A 25,117-nucleotide genomic window follows, 5' to 3' on the forward strand; every position below is an offset into this window, starting at 1 on the left:
TTTTGACTTAATATTGCCAAATTGCTCTCTAGAAATGTTAAATCAGTTTATTCTCTTTCCAACCATCACTAAAGATTCGTTTTTCGATTTTATTTCCAAAATCTTATCTCACTGTTTTAAGTTGCACATTTAAACTTAAAACAAGTTCCAAGTGAGCTTTAATATTTTCTGTGGGCATTAGCCATTTGTATTTCTTCTTTTATGAATTGCCGTTAGTGATCATTTGCCCGGCTTTTTCTGAAATAATCATATTTTTCTTATTGATTTAAAATAACTCTTTATATGTTACAGACTTTAATCTTGATCAGGATCCTTTTCATTGTGAGCTAGTGGGAATTAGAAGGAAGGCAGAAAAAGATGGATCAAGGATTTGGGTGAGGGTCAGCAGCCAAAACAGGGTCAGGTCAGGGGACGCTCCACCTCCTGACTCTCCTTCCTTTTCCCTAGATGTGTCTTAAATGTGGAATACAGGTGTTGCTGGATACTCACAGAGACTTTCAAAGGGGTATATAAACAGAGAGATCTTTAAGTCCAGATCCTCACATTTCATGTAACTTGTTCCTTAAATCGACTGCCTGAGAGCTCCTTTCCTACCTCAATTTTCCAATAGTGCTTCTCCTATTTTAGAAAATCTCATTAAGGTGATTTGCACTAGTTCACGCATATTGGGAGACATTGCTATAACTACCTTTACTCCCATCTATGTGAACAAAATTTCTCAGTGTTTTTACTGAGATGCATTTTCAAAAATTAAACATTATTTTTCTTAAGAGTGACCTATCAAAAGTTGTAATATAGGGGCTTCCCTGGTGGCTTAGTGGTTAGGAGTCCGCCTGCCAATGCAGGGGACACGGGTTCGAGCCCCGGTCCGGGAGGATCCCACATGCCGCGGAGCAGCTAAGCCTGTGCACCACAACTACTGAGCCTGCACTCTAGAGCCCGTGAGCCACAACTACTGAGTCCACGTGCCACAACTACTGAAGCCCACGAGCCTAGAGCCCGTGCTCCACAACAAGAGAAGCCACTGCAATGAGAGGCCTGAGCAGCGCAAGGAAGAGTGGCCCCCACTCGCCACAACTGGAGAAAGCCCGTGTGCAGCAACGAAGACCCAGTACAGCCAAAAATAGATTTTAAAAAAAAAGTTGTAATATATCCATGCTGTTTTATCAGTTACGGCATATATTGATCAGGATAGTGGAAGCTACCTTACAGGAACTGATAAACCTAAAACGTCAATGGCTTACCCAACAAAAGTGTATTGCTAATTTTTATATCACAGTCTGGTGAAGACAAGGAGGCTTTTTTGGGGGACTCTCCTCCAAGGGGGCCTTAGATAACTCTGCTTCCATCTTGCATCTTTGCCATCTCAGAGTTTCCAGCTTCCAACAGAGAGAGAGAGAGAGAGAGAAGGAGATCTAGAGCTCAACTCACTGTGAACTAGGACAGGAAACAATACATCACTTCTGTTCAGACTCCCAAAGGGACACTGAGAAATATAAACTTCCTGTACCTCCAAGAAGATAAAAGGATGTGGTGAACACAGCATTATTTCTGCCACAGGTATTCCCAATAATGATTGTAATGATGACTCAATCCAGGTGAATTTTTTTTTAGCAGTTAGAACCTTATGACCAGAGGTAAGAAAAAAAATGCTCTAATTTCACCTTATTTTTATAGAGAAGTATGAAATGGGAAATAGTTAAATACTCTTAATCACAAAAAGACATTTTATTAGGATAAAATTTGGTAAATGAATAGAAATAAAAATACAAGGGGAAAACGAAAAGATGTAAAATTTGCAACTCTTACCCAGTGGATGATAGCAGGTATCGATTTGCTGTAGTATTTATTCCATTCCATTCCATTGGATTTATTATTATTATTTATTTATTATGATGAGTTAACAGTATCACTTTAAAAAGCCGATACTGACAACAGACCATAAATTATATCCTTTGCTACTGTTCAAGATTTTGATGAAATGTTTTAACATTACAACATAAAACTGAAGGAGGGTGCATAGTTTTTCAAAATTCCATTAGGAGATAGTGAACAAAAGCATTGCAGCCCAGTGTCCTATCCTATCTTTAAGGAAACACCCACCCAGTTTGATTTCTTTCTTAAAAAACTAAGAAAGAAAAATACACTGTAATGGAACTGCTTCTGTTGCACTGGACTTGCAGACGCCATGAGCTGCAAACCACAGTAGTTTATGACACCAACTTCCCAGGAAGTCCAGGGATAGAGAGTGCCAGGTACAGAAACATATTTCTTGGCAGAGTTCACATGTCAAGGTAACAACCAGACCCACAGTCAGCCACACCCTGCTTAGCTTTGCTTTCAAGGTCAAGCTACCTTAGGATTTAAGTCTTCCACCCAGAAGTCGGTGAATTCTTACTGCCTTGTTCATCAGCTGGTCATATTCATCCACTCTCCCAGCTAAATAAACATCCTGCCACTTTACAGAAGAATCTAAAGCAGCCTGTCTTTTTGACTGTGGAAGATGGCAGTTTTAGACAGGGTTCTAACTCTCCTTCCTAAAAAGGCCCATTGACCTTTATTGCAAGTGAAATAGCTTATGGAAACAGTAAATGGCTAACCTCACTATACCATAAAATAGAGCTCCCTACGGACTCTTCTCTCTTAGCTCTGGCGAGAAGCCTGTAATAGAACTCATAAAAGCCTCCGTGCCATTCCCCAGGTGCAACCCTTACAGAAGTACAAATAGGAAGTTTCCAAAATTGCTTGAAGAGAAGATAGTCTAAGAATAATGCCAACTATTTAGTAGATGTTTCTTGACCGGAATTTTGAGATCACTTTCTTTTTTGCATTTGCTCTTTAACTAGTATAAGTGACAACTGACAACATACTGGAAACATAGGAGAGGAAGCTTACATTAAAAGGCAATTGAGAATGCCATCTGATTTGGAGATTGAAAAAATAAATTCTACTCTCTGAACCAATGAAGTTAAAAGTCATAAAATAGAAACTTTTGTCAGGTTTCAAAAAATAAATAAATACCTGATTCTAAAATATTGATTGAGGGCTTCCCTTGTGGCGCAGTGGTTGAGAGTCCGCCTGCCGATGCAGGGGACATGGGTTCGTGGCCCGGTCCGGGAAGATCCCACGTGCCACGGAGCAGCTGTGCCCGTGAGCCATGGCCGCTGGGCCTGCGCGTCCGGAGCCAGTGCTCCGCAACGGGAGAGGCCACAACAGTGAGAGGCCCGCGTACCGCAAAAAAAAAAAGTCAAGAATTCAGAAAGTCCTTTTCTGACCAACACACAGTCATCCCCTTCACATATCTTATTTTATTTTCACTATGGAGTTTATCACTACCTGACATTTTCTCCTTTATTTCTTTATTGGTCTCTCTCCCCATGAGAATGTAAGCTCCATGATTATTGAGACTTTGCCCATTTTGTCCACAGCTATAACCCCAGGGTTCTGAACAGAGCCCAGCATGTCATAGACTTTCAGCACATTTTGTCAAAGAATGAGTAAATTCCCAAGCCTCAGAAGGAGCATGGATTCACAAGGGGCAGAAATTGAAAGCCCAAATACAAATAATATTCATTTATGTATTCATTAAAAGAACAAACAAAGCAGTAAGACACAAAGAATTGAAGGATCTTATGGAAAGAATCAAGTTTCCTAGAGGAACTAATGATATTGGGCTTCAATTCCCTGGGCTAGTGTGGGGCTGGGGGACAGGGCAAAGTGTGGAGTATACACAGGGAATATTGGTTCCATGCCTATAACTTTATATGAAAAGAAGGATTGCTAGCAAAGACTTTATGATAGTCAACCAATTATTAAGCCTTTGTTCAGTATATTTCCTGTACCCTATATGATGTGTTAGTACTTCCTAAATATGGGTGTCCAGATGATTCCTGGTTCTGCCCTCTCAGCTTAGGTCACACACATAGCATCACCAAATAAAAAACCCAGTCTTTAAAAGGAAGGCAATCTGTAATCTAAGAGTAATTTAAAGAGGCCTCCACCTGGTATGAGCTCCCAAGAGCACATTTTAAGTATGTAATCTACATGATTTCAGGTTATGCTGTGAATGTCTTGCTAGGGCCTTAGGGACAGACCATATGCCTGTGGATGGGTGCATGAACACTTCCTAGAAGGGAATGAATCTTTCTTTTCACTGTCGTTCTAGAAGTTATCAATACTGCACAGAGAATAAGGTCTCTGGAAGTGGGCCTTACACTTGGGTCAGAGATTATCTTTCTCCTCTTTTATGGGGGTGGGTGGGTAGTCATATTGTCCAAACTCCAGGAAGTAGAGGTTCTCTTGGCATCTGGAGGCAGGTACCCAGCCCCAAAGGAGACCCTAAGGCCAGTCCGGGATGTGCTGTTCTATTTCTCTTCCATTCACTTCCAACTTTCAGTAATGTCTTCTTGTATTTTACCCTGGTGTTAAGTGTCTTGGAGATAGAGGGGGGAATCTGTCCCACATTGGTTGGAGTGACAGAAGGGAGAAGAGCTCCCCTTCCCTGTTAACCCGCAGTGAGGCTGTCATGGGGTGAGCTGAGATGGTCACCAGCAGAGGACAGCTGAGTTCAGAAGCATCTTGTGAAGGTCACTTGTAGTAGTGACAGCTGGGTCGAGAGAAGAAAAGGAGGCTCTGCCTACCTTGCTTATGCTTGAGATGGCTTCTGAAAGCATCTGGAAACCTCGAGGAATAGCTAACGGACAATTAGAGGAAGAATTATCCCTGGCAGTCGGTTTACTCACTAAAATTAATAAACTTGTTCCAGATAAATTCTTAGTAAAATTGAAATTTCATACATAACTTTTTTAAAACATCTTTATTGGAGTATAATTGCTTTACAATGGTGTGTTAGTTTCTGCTTTATAACAAAGTGTATCAGCTAGATGTATACATATATCCCCATATCCCCTCCCTCTTGCATCTCCCTCCCACCCTTCCTATCCCACCCCTCTAGGTGGTCACAAAGCACCGAGCTATGCGGCTGCTTCCCACTAGCTCTCGGTTTTACGTTTGGTAGTGTATATATGTCCATGCCACTCTCTCACTTTGTCCCAGCTTACCCTTCCCTCTCCCCATGTCCTCAAGTCCATTCTCTATGTCTGCGTCTTTATTCCTGTCCTGCCCCTAGGTTCTTCATGACCTTTTTTTTTTTTTAGATTCCATATATATGTGTTAGCATACGGTATTTGTTTTTCTCTTTCTGACTTACTTCACTCTGTATGACACTCTAGTAAGGAATTATCCATTCTGATTTTTTTCCAAGGCAGCATCTTGCTCAATAGTAAAATACAAAGTTTCCCTTTAAAGTGAAGAAAAGGCAACATTGGTAACGTATTTCACATATAATATTGCTCAAGTACTACCCAATTGGATAAGAGAAAAATATATATAAGTAATTGAAAAGGATGAGCCCCAATGATAACTATTTATAGATGATATAATCACATAGCTAAAAGTGAGCCCCATGGAAAACTACTGGAAATGATAAGATAATCCAGGTAAACTGGTTATAAAATGCAATAATCTATAACCAGTAACTTTTCTACATAAAAACAAGTTAGAAAGTGTAATGAAAAAATTCCCATTTACAAGAGTGCTCAGAATAGTAAAATACTTTACAAGAAAAATAACAATAAATGTGCAGGATGTTTATGACTTGGAGGAATCTTGAAAGAATAAAATGGCATTTTCAGTGTTTAGATTAAAAGTTAAATATTATAATGATGTCAACTTTCTTTAAATTAAATTATTCATTGAATGTAACAGCAACAAAAATGCCAAGAAGTTTTTTTTGGTTATTGTTTGAAATCACATGTCTCAAATAAAGATAATCATTACACAATTATTATAGTTTCCATAGCCTGGAAACAATATGAATGTACATCAATAAGAGACTAGTTAAATTATAGTTTATTCCCACAGGATACCATTATGATATCCTGCTATTTTAAAAAGATAAGGGAGGGAATTCCCTGGCAGTCCAGTTGTTAGGCCTCTCTGCTCTCACTGCCGAGTGCACAGGTTCAATCCCTGTTCAGGGAACTAAGATCCTGCAAGCTGCATGGTGTGGCCAAAAAAAATAAAAAATAAAAAAAAAAAATAAATAAATAAAATAAAATAAAATAAAATAAAATGAAATGACATAAAATAAAACAAAATAGTAAAGTAAAATAAAATAGAATAAAGGGAGATCTGCAGGCCTGGATGTGGAATAATCTCTAAGTGTATTGTTAACTGAAAAGCTCAAGTTGCAGAAATACATACACACACACAAATGACATACTGTATCTATACATGTGTGTACATATATAATGATATACACACATAGATATACATACACATATATATATAGATCTATTATGATGTCATGTGTAAACACATACACACATATACACGTGCTTCGAAGAGCACACAAGAAGCTTTGCCACTGGAGATAAGGAATGAGGGATGGGGTAAAAAAGACTTACCTTTTTGGGGCTTCCCTGGTGGCGCAGTGGTTGAGGGTCCGCCTGCCAATGCAGGGGACAAGGGTTCGTGCCCCGGTCCAGGAGGATCCCACGTGCCGCGGAGCGGCTGGGCCCGTGAGCCATGGCCGCTGAGCCTGTGCATCCGGAGCCTGTGCTCCGTAACGGGATGGTGTTTTTACTATATGTATATCTTAACTTTTCAAGAGGAAAAAAAGGTTTTAAGCAATAAAATGAATAAAAGCATAGACCTAAAAAAGATATTTGTTCAGGTTAATGGTATCAAAATGTGAATGGGCATTCCCATCTACGCGCTGTCCACTTCTACTCATATCCTAGAGAAATTCCTGCCCATGTGCACGAGTAGACACGTACAAGGAGAGAGGGGCGTGGCATGGAGGGGGCAACTAAAACATTATCTATCTCTATAGTATTACCGCTTAGAATGTGAATACATATTCATAATAAAACATTGGAAACAAATATCCATCAGTGGGAGACGTTTAATAAATTTTGGTACAGCTAAGGACTATACAGATGTTAAAAGGAATGCAGTCAGTCCATACATAACATAGAAAGTTGTTCGTGTTATTAAGTGGAAAATCAAATTGTAGCACTGTGTATGTAGTAGTAGTGATTTTTTTGTGTAAGCATAAAAAGTGTATGGAAGGAAATATATCAAACCATAAATAGTATTTTATCCACTTCCTCTGAGCCAAGCGTGCTCTTCCTTATTTCCTTCCAAGCTGCTTCCTGAGAGAGTAAGAGGTTTCTGGTCTGGGCTGTGAATCCTGGTGAGCTGGGTCACTGATGTAGTCCTGGCTCCAATCTGGCCTTCAGCAGCTCTTTAGTGGTGTGCAGAGCTCTCTTACAGCCACCAGCAGCGTTATACTCTTGTTCCTAATCCGCAGCTCCTTGTGTGTATTGGCTCCTGGGGGATTTTGCATGAGGGGGGAATGATGGGGTTGACGTGTTCCTGTGGCTCCACCATAACCCCTAAGAGATACCTCCAGGCGTCTCTAGAGGGAACTTTCCCTTTTCCCTTTTTACAATCGGCGTCCATGGATTTTTGGAAAGGCAGTTTATAAAACTGTAAAACAAACGTAAACTGCAAAAAAAACTTTGACATTCCTAAGAATAAGCTTAACCTTAAGCTTGAACATAAAAATAACACACGTAAAATGATATATCTTTACTGATGCTTCTCACCAGGATTTGTGACCACAAGAGGATTAATAACCACTCTACTCAACCTGTTTAGTTTATTTTGTTTGTTTGGTTTTCGTTATACTCATTTTTTCCTTTCCAAAATGAGTAATATACTATTACTTGATATGTATTTAGTTAAAAAGAATATTAAATAAGTTTGATCAATCTACATCTTTACTAGACAAATTTTAGTTTACATTATTAACATTTTATTAGGAAAAAAATCTATTACTTTCATTTAAGCATTTTATTAAGTCTTGATTTATTTACACATTCATTTGGAATCACATGTTCTCCTCTCCCTTTCTTTCCCCTTCTCCCATGAGAGAAATTCTCTGAAATAATTTTGGAAAAGAAAATATGATTACTGAGTCAAAAGCTACAAAACTATTAATGCCTCCTGATGCAAGTTTTCAGTTTGCTTTTTACAGCTTAACTTCTTCGATTTTGCAATACCTTATAAGGTATAAATATATTCATTTAATACAAGCCTCAACAGCTTTAAGCAATACATGTAATTTTTTAATTGCTTGTTAATGTACACCAAAGTTTCCCTCTTTATTCCTAAAATAGGCCCATCTTCTGAGACATATCTGTTTGTTTACTGATAAACATCATCAGATTTAGAATCTCTCGCTGAAAGTCTTCCCACATAAGGAAACATGTTTGTGAGACATCTTTCCTGACCATCAGTATCACATAATGCTTTATCCTTACCAGATCCACAAATCATAAGATATTCAGTGAAAATGGACATTGTAGGATATCACTTTGACGTACAGTCAGTTCAAGGGCGACTGAATGGTAGCGCAGGTGTGTGGCGTGTGACTCATGCAGGCCCCACCCCCAGGTGCAGTGAGTCACTCAGCCGGCAGAGAGCTCCCCTGGGATAATGGCACCATCAAGAGAACCTCTTGACACCCACTAATCTAGGCTGATAGCGTCATTTAGACAAGCTAAGAGCCAAAACAATGCCAAGGTCAGTGTTTTTGTAGCAAGAATTAATTTTTAGTAATTTAAAAATGAAAATGGTAGATAACATTTAAGACAGTCTTAGAGAAATCATGTCGTAGTCCAACACTATGAACTATACAGCTATTTTCAGTTTTGCATATGGCCTTCCATTTCTTATAGATAGTTAGCTAGTTACAATCATGGGTATTTTATCTTCTGTTTCTCTCAGTCAGCTTTATATCACAAGCATGGTTCCATGTGTGTATAGAGCTTCATAATTATTATTTTTAATGGCTGCATGAAGGCCATTTGATTAATTTTATTACTCTGTCTATTCCAGTGCCCATTATAACGCTCCTGATGAGAACATAGGATGGTGCTAGTCTAAGTGCTAGTGCCAAAACACCCCGGTTCAAATGTAAGTTTAGCAACCTCTGTGCCTTAGTTTTCTGGTCTTTAAAATGAGGTTGATGACAATTCCAACCACACCGGTTTGTCATGATTAAATGACTTCATTTGCATAAAGTGCTTAGAACGGTGCCTGGTACGTGGTGAGCAGTCAATAAATGTGAACTATTATTATTGATGTATAAATGACTTTCGAGCCTTCAGGTCATCTCTTGCTTTTGCTATTACAGACAGCAGTGCAATGAACATCTCTTCTTATCAGATGTTTTGCTTCTGTATAATTATTTCCTTAGATTAAATTTCTAGGAATCAGATTGCTGGGTCAAAGAATTTATCACAGTGATTACTTTTAAAGAAATTCCTTGAACTTTTGCCCTTGAAGAAAATGTGATGGCATGGAAAACAAATACTAGTTGATATAAAAGAGATGATCAGGAAGGGAAATCATGGCTTTATTTATAACAGTAATTTAGTAAAACCCCATCTTATTCATAAAACTGGGTAGGTAGACCTTATACAAAGAGCCTGGGTTGCATTCAACTGATTTAATCCAATAAGTATTTCCCAGTCTGCTCTATGCTTGTTCCATGCTAGGTGTTAAGCAGAGTATGGAAGGCTATGAAGTGGCCTTTGTCCTTAAAGAGTCAAAATCTATGTAAGAAGGTAAGATATGAAGATAGTATGAGACTATAGAACCAGGGGCCAAATTACTTTTTTTTTCATCCAAAATCTATGGTACAGACACCAAATATTAGGCATAGTCAGCTGGCAATAAAGAGATAATATTCAGTTTCTGGTGAAGATAAAAGTGCGTGTGGGAGAGGGGGCAATGATACAGATGAACTTGTATACAAAACACAAATAGACCCACAGACATAGAAAACAAACTTACGGTTACCAAAGAGGAAGGGGTGGGGTATGATAAATTAGGAAGATGGGATTAACATATACTCACTACTATATATAAAACAGATAACCAACAAGGACCTACTATATAGCACAGGGGACTCTACTCAATATTTTGTAATAACCTATAAGGGAAAAGAATCTGAAAAAGAATATATATATATATATATATATATATATATATCTGAATCACTGTGTTGTACACCGGAAACTAACACAACATTGTAAATAAGTTATACTTCAATAAAAAATTAGTTCATTGATTAAATATACAAAGGGAAAAAAAAAGAAAGAGAAAAGTGTGTGACCATCCAAGTGATAACTAAATTGAGCTCCACTTTTTTTCTCAGAATCTAACATTTTATAATTGCTTTCAGTACACCTCAAACCAACAGGCCAGACCTGCATTTGAAATCATGCACAGAAACTGTTTGCTCTTGCTAAAACACATTCTTATCCCTGCCAGTTAAGATAAAAGCACTCCTCAGACTTCAACTGTGGGCTTTAGCCAAGGGGTCCAAAAGGGGTGCTCAGGAGTGGAGATGGCTTTGGTGGAGAACTGGGCGGTGGGGGGGTGTCTGTTTAGAAAGGGCCTCTGCTAGCTGAAATAACAAAATCATCTGTATCTCGCCTGTTTTTAGGGAGTAGTGCTAACGTGTCTGGAACAACCAAAATCTCCCACCACCACTCCGCTGTCCTCTCTCTTTTGTCTCAATGTCCAAGGAAGGGGGTCCAACTGCCTCTCCTCTTTGAGATGAGCAAGCTCACTGATTTCCAGGAAGCCAAACCTGAAATAGAAGCAGAGCCTTTTCTTATCATTGAGGAAGACTTCCCAATCACTGTAAGCCCTTTCCGTAGGGGGCAAGCCCCATATGAAGGGTTTTCCGGTCTTTGAAAATGGCCTGCCAAACACCATTGTTGTGCCTTATCCAGCAGTTATCAAACTGCCTACTATGTACAGATCCTCTCAAACTGACAGGTACCAGATGCCCCCAGAAGGCTTAAGCCTCTGCAATGTCCAGAGAAGGAGATGCTTTGCCCAAATAGGTCCCCAAGCAGACAAGTGAAACTGTCTTCCTTATATGGTGAAAAGTGCCCTGTCGCTTTAAGGCCAAGAGACTTGGCTGCAGATGGTCCCTGGGAAGTTTGTGGGCAGCCCCATCCTGTATCTGAGCCTCGCAGCTGTGCAGGTGAGTTCCCAAACCTTCTTTCCCCAATTTGCCCTCTGCAGTCTCTCTCCTGGCGTGGCTGGTTGGAAATGCTGTTACAGAGGGCTAGAGAAATTCAGGGTCAGTAGAGATGGTGTTGTTTGGAGAAGTTTGAGTTGAAGGGAAAAAACAAGGTTACTAGGGAAATGTGCAGTGATGCAGCCAGTGGGGATGCTTCTAACTTCCAGTGGGGCGGAAGCATCCAGATTACAAGAGGCCGTGAGGCTTTTCAGGACAGGGCAGGGGAAACAAATTCAGCAGTGGAAGAGGGACAGATGCTAGGTAAGACCCCACAGGGCTAAGTTTGGAATTCTGAGCTATAGAACCTGGTCAGCTGCAAGTTTAAACCAGACATAGGTGGGAGGAAATAATGCTTCTGCAAGTGCTGAAGGCTTTGCAGAGCTACAGGGCTGACTGCAGAAGAGAAAGTGAACGCGTATGTTTGCAGCATCTACTAGAATGGAAGGCTGCAGCCTTAACCCTTCGTTCAACCTGGCTGATTAGCAAGTAGGGTTTGACAGCACAGAGCACAGGGTGAGGGTGGGGATGCCTGCGTGGAGTATTGTGGTAGAAGACTAAAATAAATGGATAAGACTATGATCGTGGAACCGCATCTCTGGTATCCCCACAGTACCACCTGCAGAGAAAAGAGATGTTTCTAAGCTCAGAAATTCTGTGTCATCCACAAGCTAAGAACTGGAAGAAGTCTCACTTAAGCTGATTACTGCTCTGTCATTTACTAATTCAGTTTCCTGACTTCTTTTAGCCTGTGGCCTGGAGCCTCCTAAAATATTAATTTGGAATTAACGAATAGAACTTTTTAAAGGCTAAAGATGAGCTAGCAAAGCCCTTTAACTGAGCCCACTCATCAGCTACAACCAAAATAGAAGTCCACCCAAGAATTTAAAAAGAGAGATGTCAGATTGTAGGACTGGGCTTGTTTTCCCTCTTGGTTGAGTCTGGGGCCATTCATCATTCAGATGCCAGTGGTTTCTCTACAGTTGTTGTGTGGGGAGTGAACACGGAGGCTGGATTAAAATTCCTTACATACCCCATGCCTTTCAAAAATATTCATTCATCTGGGTAGTCACTGAAGAATTCGTTTTATTATTAACTAACAAGTGCTCTATCTACTTGTTTTCTAAAGACAGAATGTTCATGAAAAAAGATTTGTTTTATCAACAGGGATTTGTTAGTGCAAGGGTTCCCGTTTTCTCACTTCTGATGGCTGGGCCAAGTGGGGATTATAGCTTGCTGAATAGGAAGATCTGTTCTTGACTCTAAAAACAGCAGACGGCTCTACTTGGGCCTTACCCATTCAGAAACGCTGATGTCCTGAGCAGAAAGTTAACTTTTGAGTTCATAATTTGGAAGGGAACAGGGTGCGTGGGTATAATGTCGCTTCCTTTGTTTCAAGTTAAATCCAGAAAGCAGTGTCAAATATACTGCTTTCAAATATGAATGCTGCCAAGAAAAATAAAATCCAGTCCCCAAAGCTGGAAAATCTCTAAAAGTAACAGACTGTGACCTTTTATAAGCTAAATCAAAGTGTTTAAAAGGAAAAAAGATGTGGCTTCCTGAACATTTCACATGGTGACCCTCAGTCACACACTGACTGCACAACATCTCTTAAGCTGTTTATTTTATCTGTGCCTCGGATTCCTCACCATTAAACCGTGCATTGTTGGGAGGGACTTTCCAATGAAGTGGAAAGATCCATTGGAGCTGGAATTGAGCAAATCTGGGTTAAATTTCCAGTCCCTTCATTTATTCCATAACCTTAGACAAGTTACACAGCCAGTCTGAACCTCGGTTTCCTTATTTGTAAAGAGAGTAAATAATTAACAATGTCATTAGAATCAGAGGAACCTACCAGTACACAGGCTCAGGCCTGCGGGTCCTTGGACTTGGAGAGCAGGATGTCCTGCTCACAAGCAGGAACCTTTGTATCTTGCATGAAAAATGGACGGTCTAAAAATGGGTGATTTGGGAATTTCCCTGGTGGTGTAGTGGTTAAGAATCTGCCTACAAATGCAGGGGACACAGGTTCAAGCCCTGGCCCGGGAAGATCCCACATGCCACATAGCAACAAAGCCCGTGGGCCACAACTACTGAGCCTGTGCTCTGGAGCCTGCTAGCCACAACTGCTGAAGCCCGCATGCCACAACTACTGAAGCCCGCATGCCACAACTACTGAAGCCCGCACGCCTAGATCCCGAGCCCCGCAACAAAAGGAGCCACCGCAATGAGAAGCCTGCACACCACAACAAAGAGTAGCCCCTGCTCGCCGCAACTAGAGAAAGCCCGCACACAGCAATGAAGACCCAACGCAGCCAAAAATAAATGAATACAATAAATAAATTTATTTTTAAAAAATAAATAAATAAAAATGGGTGATGTTGAGAAGGGCAAGAAGATTTTAGTTCAGAAGCGGGCCTAGTGCCCTACCATGGAAAAGAGAGGCAAGCACAAGACTGGGCCAAATCTCCATGGTCTGTTTGGGCAAAAGACAGGTCAGGCCCCTGGATTTTCTTACACAGATGCCAGCAAGAACAAAGGCATCTCTTGGGGAGAGGAGACACTGATGGGGTATATGGAGAATCCCAAGAAGTACATCCCTGGAACAAAAATGATTTTCACAGGCATTAGAAGGGGCTGACTTGATAGCTTATCTCAGAAAAGCTTCTAATGAGTAATAGTTGGCCATTGTCTTATTACAAAACAGAAGTGTCTCATGGCTTTTTTTTTATGTGTACCATATTTAAATTGGCCTCATACACCAGAATTCCAATCATGAATGGCTGGTAGGATATTTCTTTTGGACGGCCCTGATTTATATAGATTGACTCCTAGTTAAATTAATATGATCAGCTTTTTGAATTTTGATACTAATTCCAGCTCAGGAAGTACTATCCCTGTTTTCCCCTTCTAAAGATATGATTGGACTTGATGTTCAACTCTTCATAGAGATGGTGAACGCCATCTCAAAACCTACAGGGAATTGGTTTTATATTTAAATTTATATAAGTGGTTATATGAATATATTTAAATACAGAGGATATCCCTTCACTGTCTCATGGAACAGTAAGACTCACCTGCATTTCACGTTGTGTTCATTAGCCTGCTAAAGGCAAGGGCTGAAGATAAGCTGGCAATGTCCACTTTATCTTTTTGGTCTTAACTGTGCCAATTAAATTAAAATTCCCTGTATCTAAAATGTTGTCTTTTACTTAATGAAAGGCATTTTAGTGTGGTTTATGTATAATATCAAATAAAGAATATTTAATACTTCTCACATTTCATAGGTGATCTATGAGATCAAATGCTTTTAAAATTTAGCATCACAAGCTATCACAGCAAACTTTGCTTATGAATTCTTTACCAAGTCAAGCTAAGTTATAATTCAGGATTGTCCGTTAAACAGCTATTCAAAAACACATGCAACTGTAGCATTACCATATATGCATGATTGGCAATGGTGCTTTTGCCAACTCGTTAGAAAGATTAGAGGAGATATACCATCAGCACAGGTTTGTAAATTATGTGATCCTAAGGCTGAAGACAATTAAAAACAAAGTCATGGATCAAAAATAAATAAACAAACAAACAAAGAAAGAAGAAAAATTATCAAAGGAACTTTAGAATCCAGTAGAGTCTCCAAAAATATTATTTTACATTTCCTTCTTTTTCTTTATGACTTAGGAAACTATATTGTTCCTTGGGGGAGGAAATGAGTTTTGAGAGTGGAAACCAGTTCTGTAGCACAACTTTAGAACCACTTCTAGTTCACCCCCTTCTCCCCAGCCTCCTTCAAAAAAGGATGCCCAACTGCCTTGGAAATCCATTCCTAGTTATTAACCAGGCTCATTGATCAGAAGTCCTTCTTAAAGCAAACCCACTTCTACCTATTTTGTGTTCAGAAATACAGAGAATTGTTGGTTTTCTTCCCATGGTGTAGTTATTCCATATGCGTGAAGGACAACGGTAAGCCACCTCAGAATCTCAGTAAAGGTGGTCTATCCAAAAGCAAGTTTAAACAGCATTTTTAAAGGAACTTTTTTTTGTTGTTATTAGAAGCCACCTCTTACAAGTGGTTCAATAATAACTAATCGCTACCCTTCTGTAAAATCTCCTAACATGTTCACACAGCTATCTTTAAGAACATGGTTAATGCTACTCCCAGAATTTTCATCGTTCACTTCAGGCCATCGTAAGAGCAGGGTTGCCATACCTGCAATGGGGCTATGTGTAGGACACATTTTTAAACTGAAAACATTCTCTCCACCAGCTTAGAAAGGTGGTGATAAATTACAGCAGCAGAAACATTCCATTGGACGCACATAGCACAGCCCATGCATCAGCTGGGAGTTGAGAGCTGTCATTTTTAACTCAATGACAATGACCTAAGGGTAGGTCACCCCTGTAGCCAATCTTCTAGTGGTGGATTAACACCGCCTCTGTCAGGAGGCTGGTGTTTAGGATCCACTCTTTGCCACTTAAAGTAGCTGTGGGACCTGGGTTAGTTCCTTTACGTGTGTGAGCCTCAGTTCCATGGTCTGCCTCATGGGAATGATAACATATCCACGTATGTGGTTATGGGAAAGACAGGAGAATTGGCAATGCAGAGCTCAGTAATTATGTTGGATCCAAACGCCTGATGGTCTCTAATAAGGTCCTTGTTCTTTACTAATAAGACACTGGCCATAGACCTTGTCTACACCCTTTAGACCAATCTGCAAGTATGAATATGTGTCCAAGAATGTGTGACTTAAACTTTTAATAAAAGTTAAGTTTCAAGTTAGGTGGAAGCAAAGAAAAGTAGGGGCTGAGGCCATTCTACATCGTGCTGCAGGGGTTAACTTTGGAAACAGGTTTAAAATCTGCTGGGTCACACAGGGCTTTGGATTGATTACATTCTTTAAAAATATTTTATAATTTTTGACCCCGTGGGAGGTACTTCTGTGTCTGGTACACTGGAAGAAAGAGTCGGAACGGGGGAACACGATGGTCTAGATTGAGCAGGTAGAGTAGAGAAATCCTGGTGGAGCTGAATCTCTTGACACATCTTTGATGCCCCCTCCTCCCCACTGACCCCGTGAACCTTGAGCTTGTCAGATGCAATTCTTTCATGAATTCACCAAGCTGGGGAAGCTTGAAAAAGTGTCTTGTCGGCTTCTTGCCTTCAGTCAGAGCTGCTCTTGAAACAACCAAGGACAAGGGCCACCTACCTCTGCTCAGGGAAGGAGCCTTTCAAGTTCCATCTGTTGTCTACCTGCACTGGGGCTGCATTTGGGAAGTTATCCTTATGCCCATTTTCTCCTAGCGAGCTCTGGGTCTGTCCTTTGTTGCAGCAAATTGCTATCCTGCCTGTGGAAGCGGCCACTAGGGTGGGGCATGCTCATGGTCACAGCCTCTGCGAGGGGCGGCACTTCTTGTTTCCTCTCTGATTAATGACCAGGTGAGCAGACATGCTTCTGCCTTGACGTTATCACATCTATTCCCCCTCCACCTTCCCTCTCCCTACTGTAGTGCTTCCCAAACTAGAGAGGGCGTGCATCAGGAAAGCTCGTTAACACACAATGCTGGGACCCATCCCCAGTGTTTCTGATCTGTAGGTCTGTGCTGGGGCCTGAGTACTTGCAAGTTGTAATAAGCTCACAGGTGGTCTCGGAACCACACTTTGGGAACCACTCATCCAACACTCAATCTCACTCTGGTGTTTCCAGTAACTTGCACCTCCTCCTACATACCAAGATAATACCTCCTCTCTGTTCTTGGGGGCGGGGATGGAGGTGTGAAATAGAGCCTCCTCCTTACCACTGTTCTGTGCGACTATTTAGTGGATTCTCATTGTAACAAGCATGGTACTAAATACTTTACAGACATTATTTGCACTTTCCCAATGACCCTACAAGTTTGATGTTATGAGACAAACGGAAAGAGTGTGAGAAACCGAGATCTCACCGGTGACAAAGAGCAGATATGGTGTTCAAACTCAGACTGATCTGGAAAGATTTGCTCTTTCCACTATTCCAGGTCTGGCAAATAGAGGTTTAACTTGTGTGTCAACTCCAGTTCACTGGTAGCTGCTGCCTGGAGCACTGTGTTGAGAGTCCCACGTGGAATGGGTGCTCAGCAAGAGGAAGTACTAGGATTGGTGAGCTGTACCTGCCGAGATGCAGGAGTGGAGAATGAGAACCCAGGTGCTGTATATTTGCCATCCCCACACAATGCCTTGTTCGGGAATCAATTTTGTCAGCTACTAAAATCAGATGAGAGATGGGTATTCAAATTTGTTCCACAGAGAACAGTAAAACTTATTTCCTTTTTCATCCCCTTCTCTAAAGGGTGAATCTAAATTTCTTTTTTAATTAATTAATTTTATTTATTTAGTTTTGGCTGTGCTGGGTCTTCGTTGCTGCGCGCAGGCTTTCTCTAGTTGCGGCGAGCGGGGGCTACTCTTCATTGCGGTGCGCAGGCTTCTCCTTGCAGTGGCTTCTTTTGTTGCAGAGCATGGGCTTTAGGCATGCGGGCTTCAGTAGTTGTGGCACACGGGCTTAGTTCATGTGGGATCTTCCCAGACCAGGGATGGAAACCGTGTCCCCTGCACTGGCAGGTGGATTCTTAACCACTGTACCACCAGGGAGCCCCTGAATCTAAAATTTTGAGGCTAGATTTGAAAAGGTATAATAACTTGTAAAGTAAAATGAAATGCAGCTAGTATATAGATAGTAGGAGCCACCATGGACATTTAGCCTTAAAGTGACGGGGACGAGAGAACTTACTAATTATGTATGTCTCTGTATGTTATATGTCTTTCAGTGTGACCTAATAGATCGCCTTATACTGAAATAATCCACTGTGACTTAATAAGGAGGCAATGACATTTCTGGTTTTGCTTCTCCCTCCATCACGAACATTCAGTGTGAGATTTGTTATTTTTAGTGTCTTAGTGCTTTATCTAAAAAATGAGTTTCATAATGCTTTTCTGCTTCTTCCTAATATGTATTATGTACCTGATTAAATGAAAAAATAACTTTATGGCATCTGTTATTCAATCAACAAATATTTATAAAAATTTATCCCCAGGCTCTGGGGATATAGCAGCAAACAAACAGACTGCTCCCATGGAACTTACATTCTGGAGAAGGGAGACAGACAATATACAAGTAAACAAAGAAGAAAATTGTGTATCGTGATAAGTATACGTAGTGAGAGTGACTGTGTGTATGCGTGTACGTGTGTATGTATTGCTATTTTAGATGGGGTGGTCCAGGGAAGGTCTTTCTGAGGTGGTGACATTTAAGCTAAGACTTGAATGTGGAAAAGGAGCCAAACTGGGTGGTCTGGGAGTGCTTCTTTTCCAGGCAGAGAAAAGAACCCATGCAAAGATCCTGAGGTTGAAGGTAGGTAAGGGCCAGATCAAGTAGGCTAGTAGGGATTTTCAGCCGGGGGTGATGCAACCCTCCTTCCCCTACCTAGGTGGTGTTTGAAGATGTGCAGCTGGTGATTTGGGTGCAAAATATGGAATTGAGGACAGAGCACTATTGGCTTTTGTGGGCAGGACCAGGGATGCTAAACATCTTATACTGCTTTGGATGGAGGCACATGAGAAGACTTGTGCCGCTCATACTGTCCTGAAGATATTGTCTCTGTTGAGAAATCCTGAAGAATCTCCAAGGCCAGGGTAAGAAGTTTGAATTTTATCCTGTGTACAGTGAGAAGCTCTTGGAGAGTTGTAAGCTTTAAAAGATGATCTTTAAAAGATCATTTTGGCTACTGAGTGGAGAGTGAACTGGAAGAGACAAGGGTGAAAGCAGGGAAATTCAACAGGCAGCTCTTTCAGTAATCCAGAGTAGAGACGATGGTGGCCGAACGTTTTGAGAAGTATTTCTACCTTCAAGAAGAAGGCTGCTTAAATAAATATAAAATGCCATTTCTCATGACACCTTATGTTATCGTTTGTTTTCCTTTAAAGACTTTACAGTTTGGGAATCCACTGGTTTCCTTTGTAGCCGTTTAAGAGAATCTTTGCGGCACCGAATTACAGACCTCGCCCTTTCAAATGCAAGTCTTTATCCTCTTGCCCTTCACCCTCACGGATCTGTGTGCATTTCAAGTTGTTCATAGCTCGGGAAGGTAATCTATTTGATTTGGGCTTGTAAAAAGAGAGAAAATTACATGCGCTTCTTGAATAACAATATGTGATTTCTCTCTCTGAAGGGTCAATAGGAATTAGCCTACATATATCATTTTAGGAAACCGGTTCCTAATCACATGAATAAGAGGGACCAAGTCCACATTTTTTCTGCTGAAAGAGGAACATTAAGTGAACATCAAAATCTCTTGAAGAGATTGCAGGCATCTCAGTACTAATTTTACTCGGGCATTAAGCCTTGCCAATAGTTTTCAGGTGCATCAGCTACTCCCCAACAAAGGCAATTCAGCTTCCACAATTTTAGAGAATCCTCCTTGCTGCTATCTTCCTCTCTCTCCTCATAGCCATCTCTTCTTCCTGTCCCCCCACGGAAGTGCCCCTACATTGTCCTCGGAGTGTCCCTGCAAATGCAGAGATCCATAAAGCAACAATGTGGGAAGCTATTAGCTCACCTGCAGAAGAACCCACTTCTCAGATATCTGGGGGGAGAAGCCTCCTGGCCCCCAGGCTGAGATGCGGGGGTGGCAGGAGATGAAGAGAGAGGAGACAGCTGGTTTCAGGCCACTGCGCATGGGTGAATGGTCCCACTGAGTGTGGAAGTCAAGAGGTGGATCTTCCCACCAGAACCTTGCGTGCTGAGAGCGGAGGTGGGGTAGTCACCAGAGAAACACTGGGGACTGGATGCAGGCAGGCAAAACAACACACCACAGCCTCCAGCTAGAGCTGGTGGAGCCAGGTACGCACCCACCGACATCCTGCCTTCCAGTTTCTAGATAAAGCTGAAGAAGAGAAACAGAAAGTGGATAGGACCATCCCCCCCAAAACAAATTATTGAAACCCGTCACCTAATCTACATAAGCCAAGCTCCCAGGAATTAAAAAAGCAAGTGGTCTCACTGAACTGTAAAAACCAAGGAAGAGGAGCTCCGCCTTCACCTCTGGGCACAGGTGTGGCCCAGCAAGAGGTGGGCCACCTCACTGCTGACCGCAAAGGGGGAAACCAGGACCACGTATTGGAAGGGAAGGAGCAAATGTTTCGCATTAGCAGATCCTGTCCCAGCTACCAAGTAGCCATGTGAATTTGGACAAGGTCACCTTCTTGGGCTTCCAAAATAGAGTTGATCAAAAGCTTTTTCAGACTCTGATGTGCTTTGAGGCTGTAATTCATAATTCAGCTCAAGATCTCCATGGTTCCCCTAAAGCCTCTTGCAAAACAAACCTCAGCTCGCCCAACTCCTATTTCTCTCTCTGTCTGAATTAGTAACTGTTCTCATGCTGCCCCCGTTGGGTCCTGAGAACTCTTCTGTTAGCACACCTAGAACACTACTGCTTCTCTTTCTTTCTTTCTTTGCATCTCCCTCTCTCCACTAGCTCTTCAACACCCCACCCTCAAAGGGAGGTACCAATGTCAGGTTTTTTCTTTGAATCTCCAGGGTTTAACGCTATACCTGACACTCACTTACTAGATGTTCAATAAATGTTTGTTGTTGAACGAATGGAAAGGGAGGATGTAAAAATAGAGAAGAACGAGCCCGAGCCAATTCAAAGCTCAGGAGCCAGCTGAGCCATATATTCTGCCCATAAGATCCTGGACTCCTTGGAATTAAAAAGAGAGAAGAGACAATTTTAGAAATTATAGCAATAATTTTCAGACCTCACAGTTTCTAATACCCTATGTCTCCACTGAGATATGCCAATTTCACAGGATTTTAGAAATACTAGAGTTTTACCTAGCCTTTATGGAATGTCTTCTATTTGTAAAAAGCTAGTATAAAATTGCTGAGTAGGAATTTCCAGATCCCTTACTTCCTGACTTCATGCCTCTTTAAGCTGTTCTCGGGGAGAAAAAAAAAATCAGAAAGTTTAAAACTGCCTACGTCTTGTCTTCATAAACTTTGATCTTTTCACTTATTTAAAATTCATAACCACGCTGTCCTAATAATTAGAAGTGCTAAAGTACTTAGGGAAGGCCATGAGGGATGAACCCCCTGGTCTGTCTAGCCAAGTCACCAGGGATGGTGAACCCTTGCTGATATGGTGCCGGGAGGAAAGGAGGGGGCTGAGGCTGCCAGCAGAGGTGGCCCAGAGCATGACAGACCCAAGCTGGTCCAGTTCCAGGAGTTTGGATTTGAGGGGACTGAGATCCGGTGCAGCGTCAAAACTTTTGGGCAGCGGTCAACTGTTTGATGAACTTTAGCCTCATCAGGGAGGACCACGCACGAGTGATTCCATCCTCAGGAAAGGGGTCAAAAGGAAAAGGGAAACACGGTTGATTGTGCCTCTTCCTTGTACCAGGCCTGCTGCTGAACGGATGGTTCCGCAGGGCGGGGGGCAGGAAGATGCTGCCCCCAGAAGTGTGGATTCGCCAGTGGTATCCCTGAGGGATACTGAATGAGGGTTTCTTCCAGAACATTGCCCACAAGCAGGAACAAAGCACATCTCCAACTTCAGTGTGGTGATGTGCGATGTATGGTTCATCCATCCATTTGTCTAAGCAACTTGAGTAGCCGATGTCATGAACTCAATTATTTTTAGTTTTTCTGTTCACTGTGTAAAGAAGTGAGTCCCTTTGGCCCTCATGAGTACTGTTCTGAGAGCGGAGAAAAGCCTACCATGAGACCATGATACAATCAGAGCTGTACTGACAATAATAAACCTTATTCAAACCAAAAAGAGCAGGGTTTTGGTAGGCTCCCAGGGGTCTTATCTAAGGGGTGCACAAGGGGAAGGCCCTGGGAGGTGGGAGGGACTGTTTATCGCAGGGCTGCCTGAGGAGTTATATGAGGAGCTCACGTTTGCTGTGACTCTGCAGGCTGTTATCTAGGGCATGTGCTTGATAACGTGAGGGGTTGGCATCAGTTTAAGTACCCCACAGGCCTCTTGGCCAAACACATTGGATGCTGAAGCAGCAACACCACGGAGCAGCTTAGCTAAACTCTCGACCATACCTGATTGTAAAACTTTAAGGAAAGGCAAGGGCTTAAGCTAAATTTTAGGATAATGTTGAGGAATCAGAAGGAGAAACAGAGAGAGAAATGTGATTAGGGCGAGACACCCAGAGGGTTTCAAAGGTACCAGAATAATCTGACTTTAAATGGAGAGGTGGGAAACGCTGGTGTCCATTTGATTATTATTCTTTAAACTGTGCATTTATGTTTTTATACCCTGATTTGTATGTATGATATATTTTAAAATAAAAAGGCCTTTAATTCCCTCCCCAAAACTAAAGACCCAGAGTCTGAATGAAAGCAACTGATCAAGAACTAAAAAAAGTTGCCAAAATAAGGCCACTAAGACCTTAAGTGAAAATTTAATCTCTCTCCCTCTCTCTCTCTCTCTCTCTCTCTCTCTCTCTCTCTCTCTGCCTTCACTGGTAAAATTTTTGCTGACTGGAAAAATCTCTGTGGGAGCGAGAAGCATTAGAACTTATCTATGAATTACATTTGAGAGAAAATACTTTTTCCCCTCCCTTCCCATCCTGCTTGTCAGGGCTGGATTGATTCAGCACACGTTCTTTTCCAAAGTTGAAAGGTTAAAAATAATGCCCACCCTCTGGAAGCCATTGGACAGAAGCCCACTTGACGTCAGAGTGTGTTCAGCTGGGCTGTCGCGCTGTCCTGCCCTCGGCGGCTGCCTTTCCCTGGGTTTGTCCGAGGCTCTCCATTATGCTCTGTGCACCAGCTCAATATTTCTTATTTTGCTTCACTCTTTACATGCCTAGAATAGCTCTTTTATTTTTCTGCTGAGCCCTGGCTTAGCCAAATTCCTTATATTTGGTTTCTTTGATCTTTCTGATCAAATTATTTTCTGTTCCACTCCTCTGAGCCCCTTCCAGTTCCCTCTATTTCTCAAGAAGCCAGGTGTTTAATAAAGAATCTGGATAAGGCTCAGGCACAATCAGGTGTATGAAGCTGCTTGCCCCCAGGTCACTTGCTGCTTTCTCCTTAAGCAGCAAAGATGGTTTACTAAAGGCATGTGACATTCCAGAGACACCACAGTGCCCTGCACAGGGCAAGTGCTCAGTAATTACTGAGTGGAGGAATTAATCAGGATCTCTTTTAAATGTGCTATCCTACATTCCAACTTACACTTAACCTGTTGCCCCATCCCACCCTCAGACCAGGTTTCTTTCTGCTCTAAGGTTTTTCTTTCCAGTCTAATAGTTATTTCATACCTTACTTCCTTGATGCTTTAGTTTACACATTTTTAAATTCAATTTTCTTTTGTTTCATGCTCATCTATTTAACCTCATTAGTTTAATTCATGTCGTAGGATTTTGCAAGTAACTTTGTTTACCAGATTAGCATTATTTCTAAATTATTGTTTTACCCATTTCTCTAAGTAACTGAAAATCACGTTCATATTGTCTTATTAATTCCTCTTTATTAGAAAGTAGACTCTGCTTACATATTTATGACTTTTCAGTGTTTTTCTAATTGGCCACAGCACAAATTCATCATATCCTGTGATTCTGACACAGGTTTGGGTTAAGAGTAAAGATCATTGTCTTAAAATGATATGGTGTCTGGGATTTACTTCAAAATAATCTAGTAGAAGGATTACAGGTAAAACAAGATTACCGTGGGTTGATAGTTGGCCGAGCTGGGTGATGGATACATGGGGTTCATTGTACTATTCAATTATGTAAATGTTTGAAGTGTTCCCACAATAAAAAGTTTTTTAAAAAAGACAAATATAGATATATAAATAAAAGTTGATCCAATGGATTATCTTAAGATACAGAGAGAGGGAATGCCTCCATCATTCTCCAACCTTCCCTGTCATTGTTACCTACTGGAAGTTCAGCCAGTCCTCTACGTTCATTGTGAAGTTTAGCACTTGCTCCTCCCCTTCCTTTCTTTCCAAACTCTTGTTCTCACCTGGGAGATTTCCTTGTGCTGGTGTGTGGCTCTTCCAACACCTCGCGTCTGCAATGCTAATCATCTGCGCCTTCACACCCTTTCAGCAGCCCACTATCCTATCCCTTGATTGAAATGGTTTTTTACATGATGCAAATCTCTATCTGCTGACTGTCTAGCACCTTGGCTAAGGCCTTCAGGTTATGTTTTGATACAGAATTTACTTTTTCTCAACATCAGTCAACACATAAAACACATGTACAATCCAGCCATTTCTGGCTTAAAATCTTTCAGGTCTCTCTCTGAACTTCAAATTCAAGTCCAGTAACGTTCACATCCAGTTCATGCTTTCCTACCATTTCCAGCCTCTTTCTCTACCATCCTCCAACATTCACTCTCTTTTCCAGTTATATTAATGTGTCTCATTCGTGGGTAACAGATCATGCTTTCTTAGCCTCTCTAAACTTTGACCATACTGTTCTCTGAGATTCAGATGTCCTCCTGTCATTTGGCCTCTGGAGGACTTCAGCAACTTTTGTTTATACCTCAAGACTCAATTCAAGCATCACTCCTTTTGGAAGACTTCCCTGAGCTGTCCACGTTGAGTTAAATACCCCCTCCAATACTTTTTTCCATTACACTCTTTGACTACGCCCACCCTAATACTCTGAAACCCAACTGTAATCACTGATGTTCTTCTTTTCCTCTCTAGACTGTGAGTTCTTTGACCTCTTCCAACTCTTTCTTTCCAAAGCCCAATCCAGTGCCTGGTACAGGTATTTCAATGAATGAGTAACTGAATGAACAGAGGAATGGAAAAATGAATGCTGTTGTCTTCTTGAGGTAGCACCTCCCTACCCAAGGGCCTTCTCTAGAGGTCTGGGTCAATGCTCTGGGTCCTGGGAAGCCCCTTCAGGCTTTGTCTCCTAACTGCCTTCTTCAACCTACCTGA

General features: G+C 41.4%; 1 protein-coding gene across 1 annotated transcript; it reads left to right on the forward strand.

Moving 5' to 3' along the window:
• The first annotated feature begins 13,598 nt into the window (after positions 1-13,598).
• Positions 13,599-13,808, forward strand: LOC112396438 (cytochrome c-like). Its single transcript, XM_024740176.1, has one exon. The coding sequence runs from the start codon at positions 13,599-13,601 to the stop codon at positions 13,806-13,808; it is 210 nt and encodes a 69-aa protein (XP_024595944.1).
• Positions 13,809-25,117: the final 11,309 nt, after the last annotated feature.

The sequence above is a fragment of the Neophocaena asiaeorientalis genome, unplaced genomic scaffold, assembly GCF_003031525.2.
Source record: "Neophocaena asiaeorientalis asiaeorientalis breed wild unplaced genomic scaffold, Neophocaena_asiaeorientalis_V1.1 scaffold50, whole genome shotgun sequence".
In the NCBI taxonomy this organism is placed as follows: domain Eukaryota; kingdom Metazoa; phylum Chordata; class Mammalia; order Artiodactyla; family Phocoenidae; genus Neophocaena; species Neophocaena asiaeorientalis.

Excerpts from the sequence above, each read along its gene's own strand:
- LOC112396438 (XM_024740176.1), top strand. The coding sequence starts at position 13,599 with ATGGAAAAGAGAGGCAAGCACAAGACTGGGCCAAATCTCCATGGTCTG.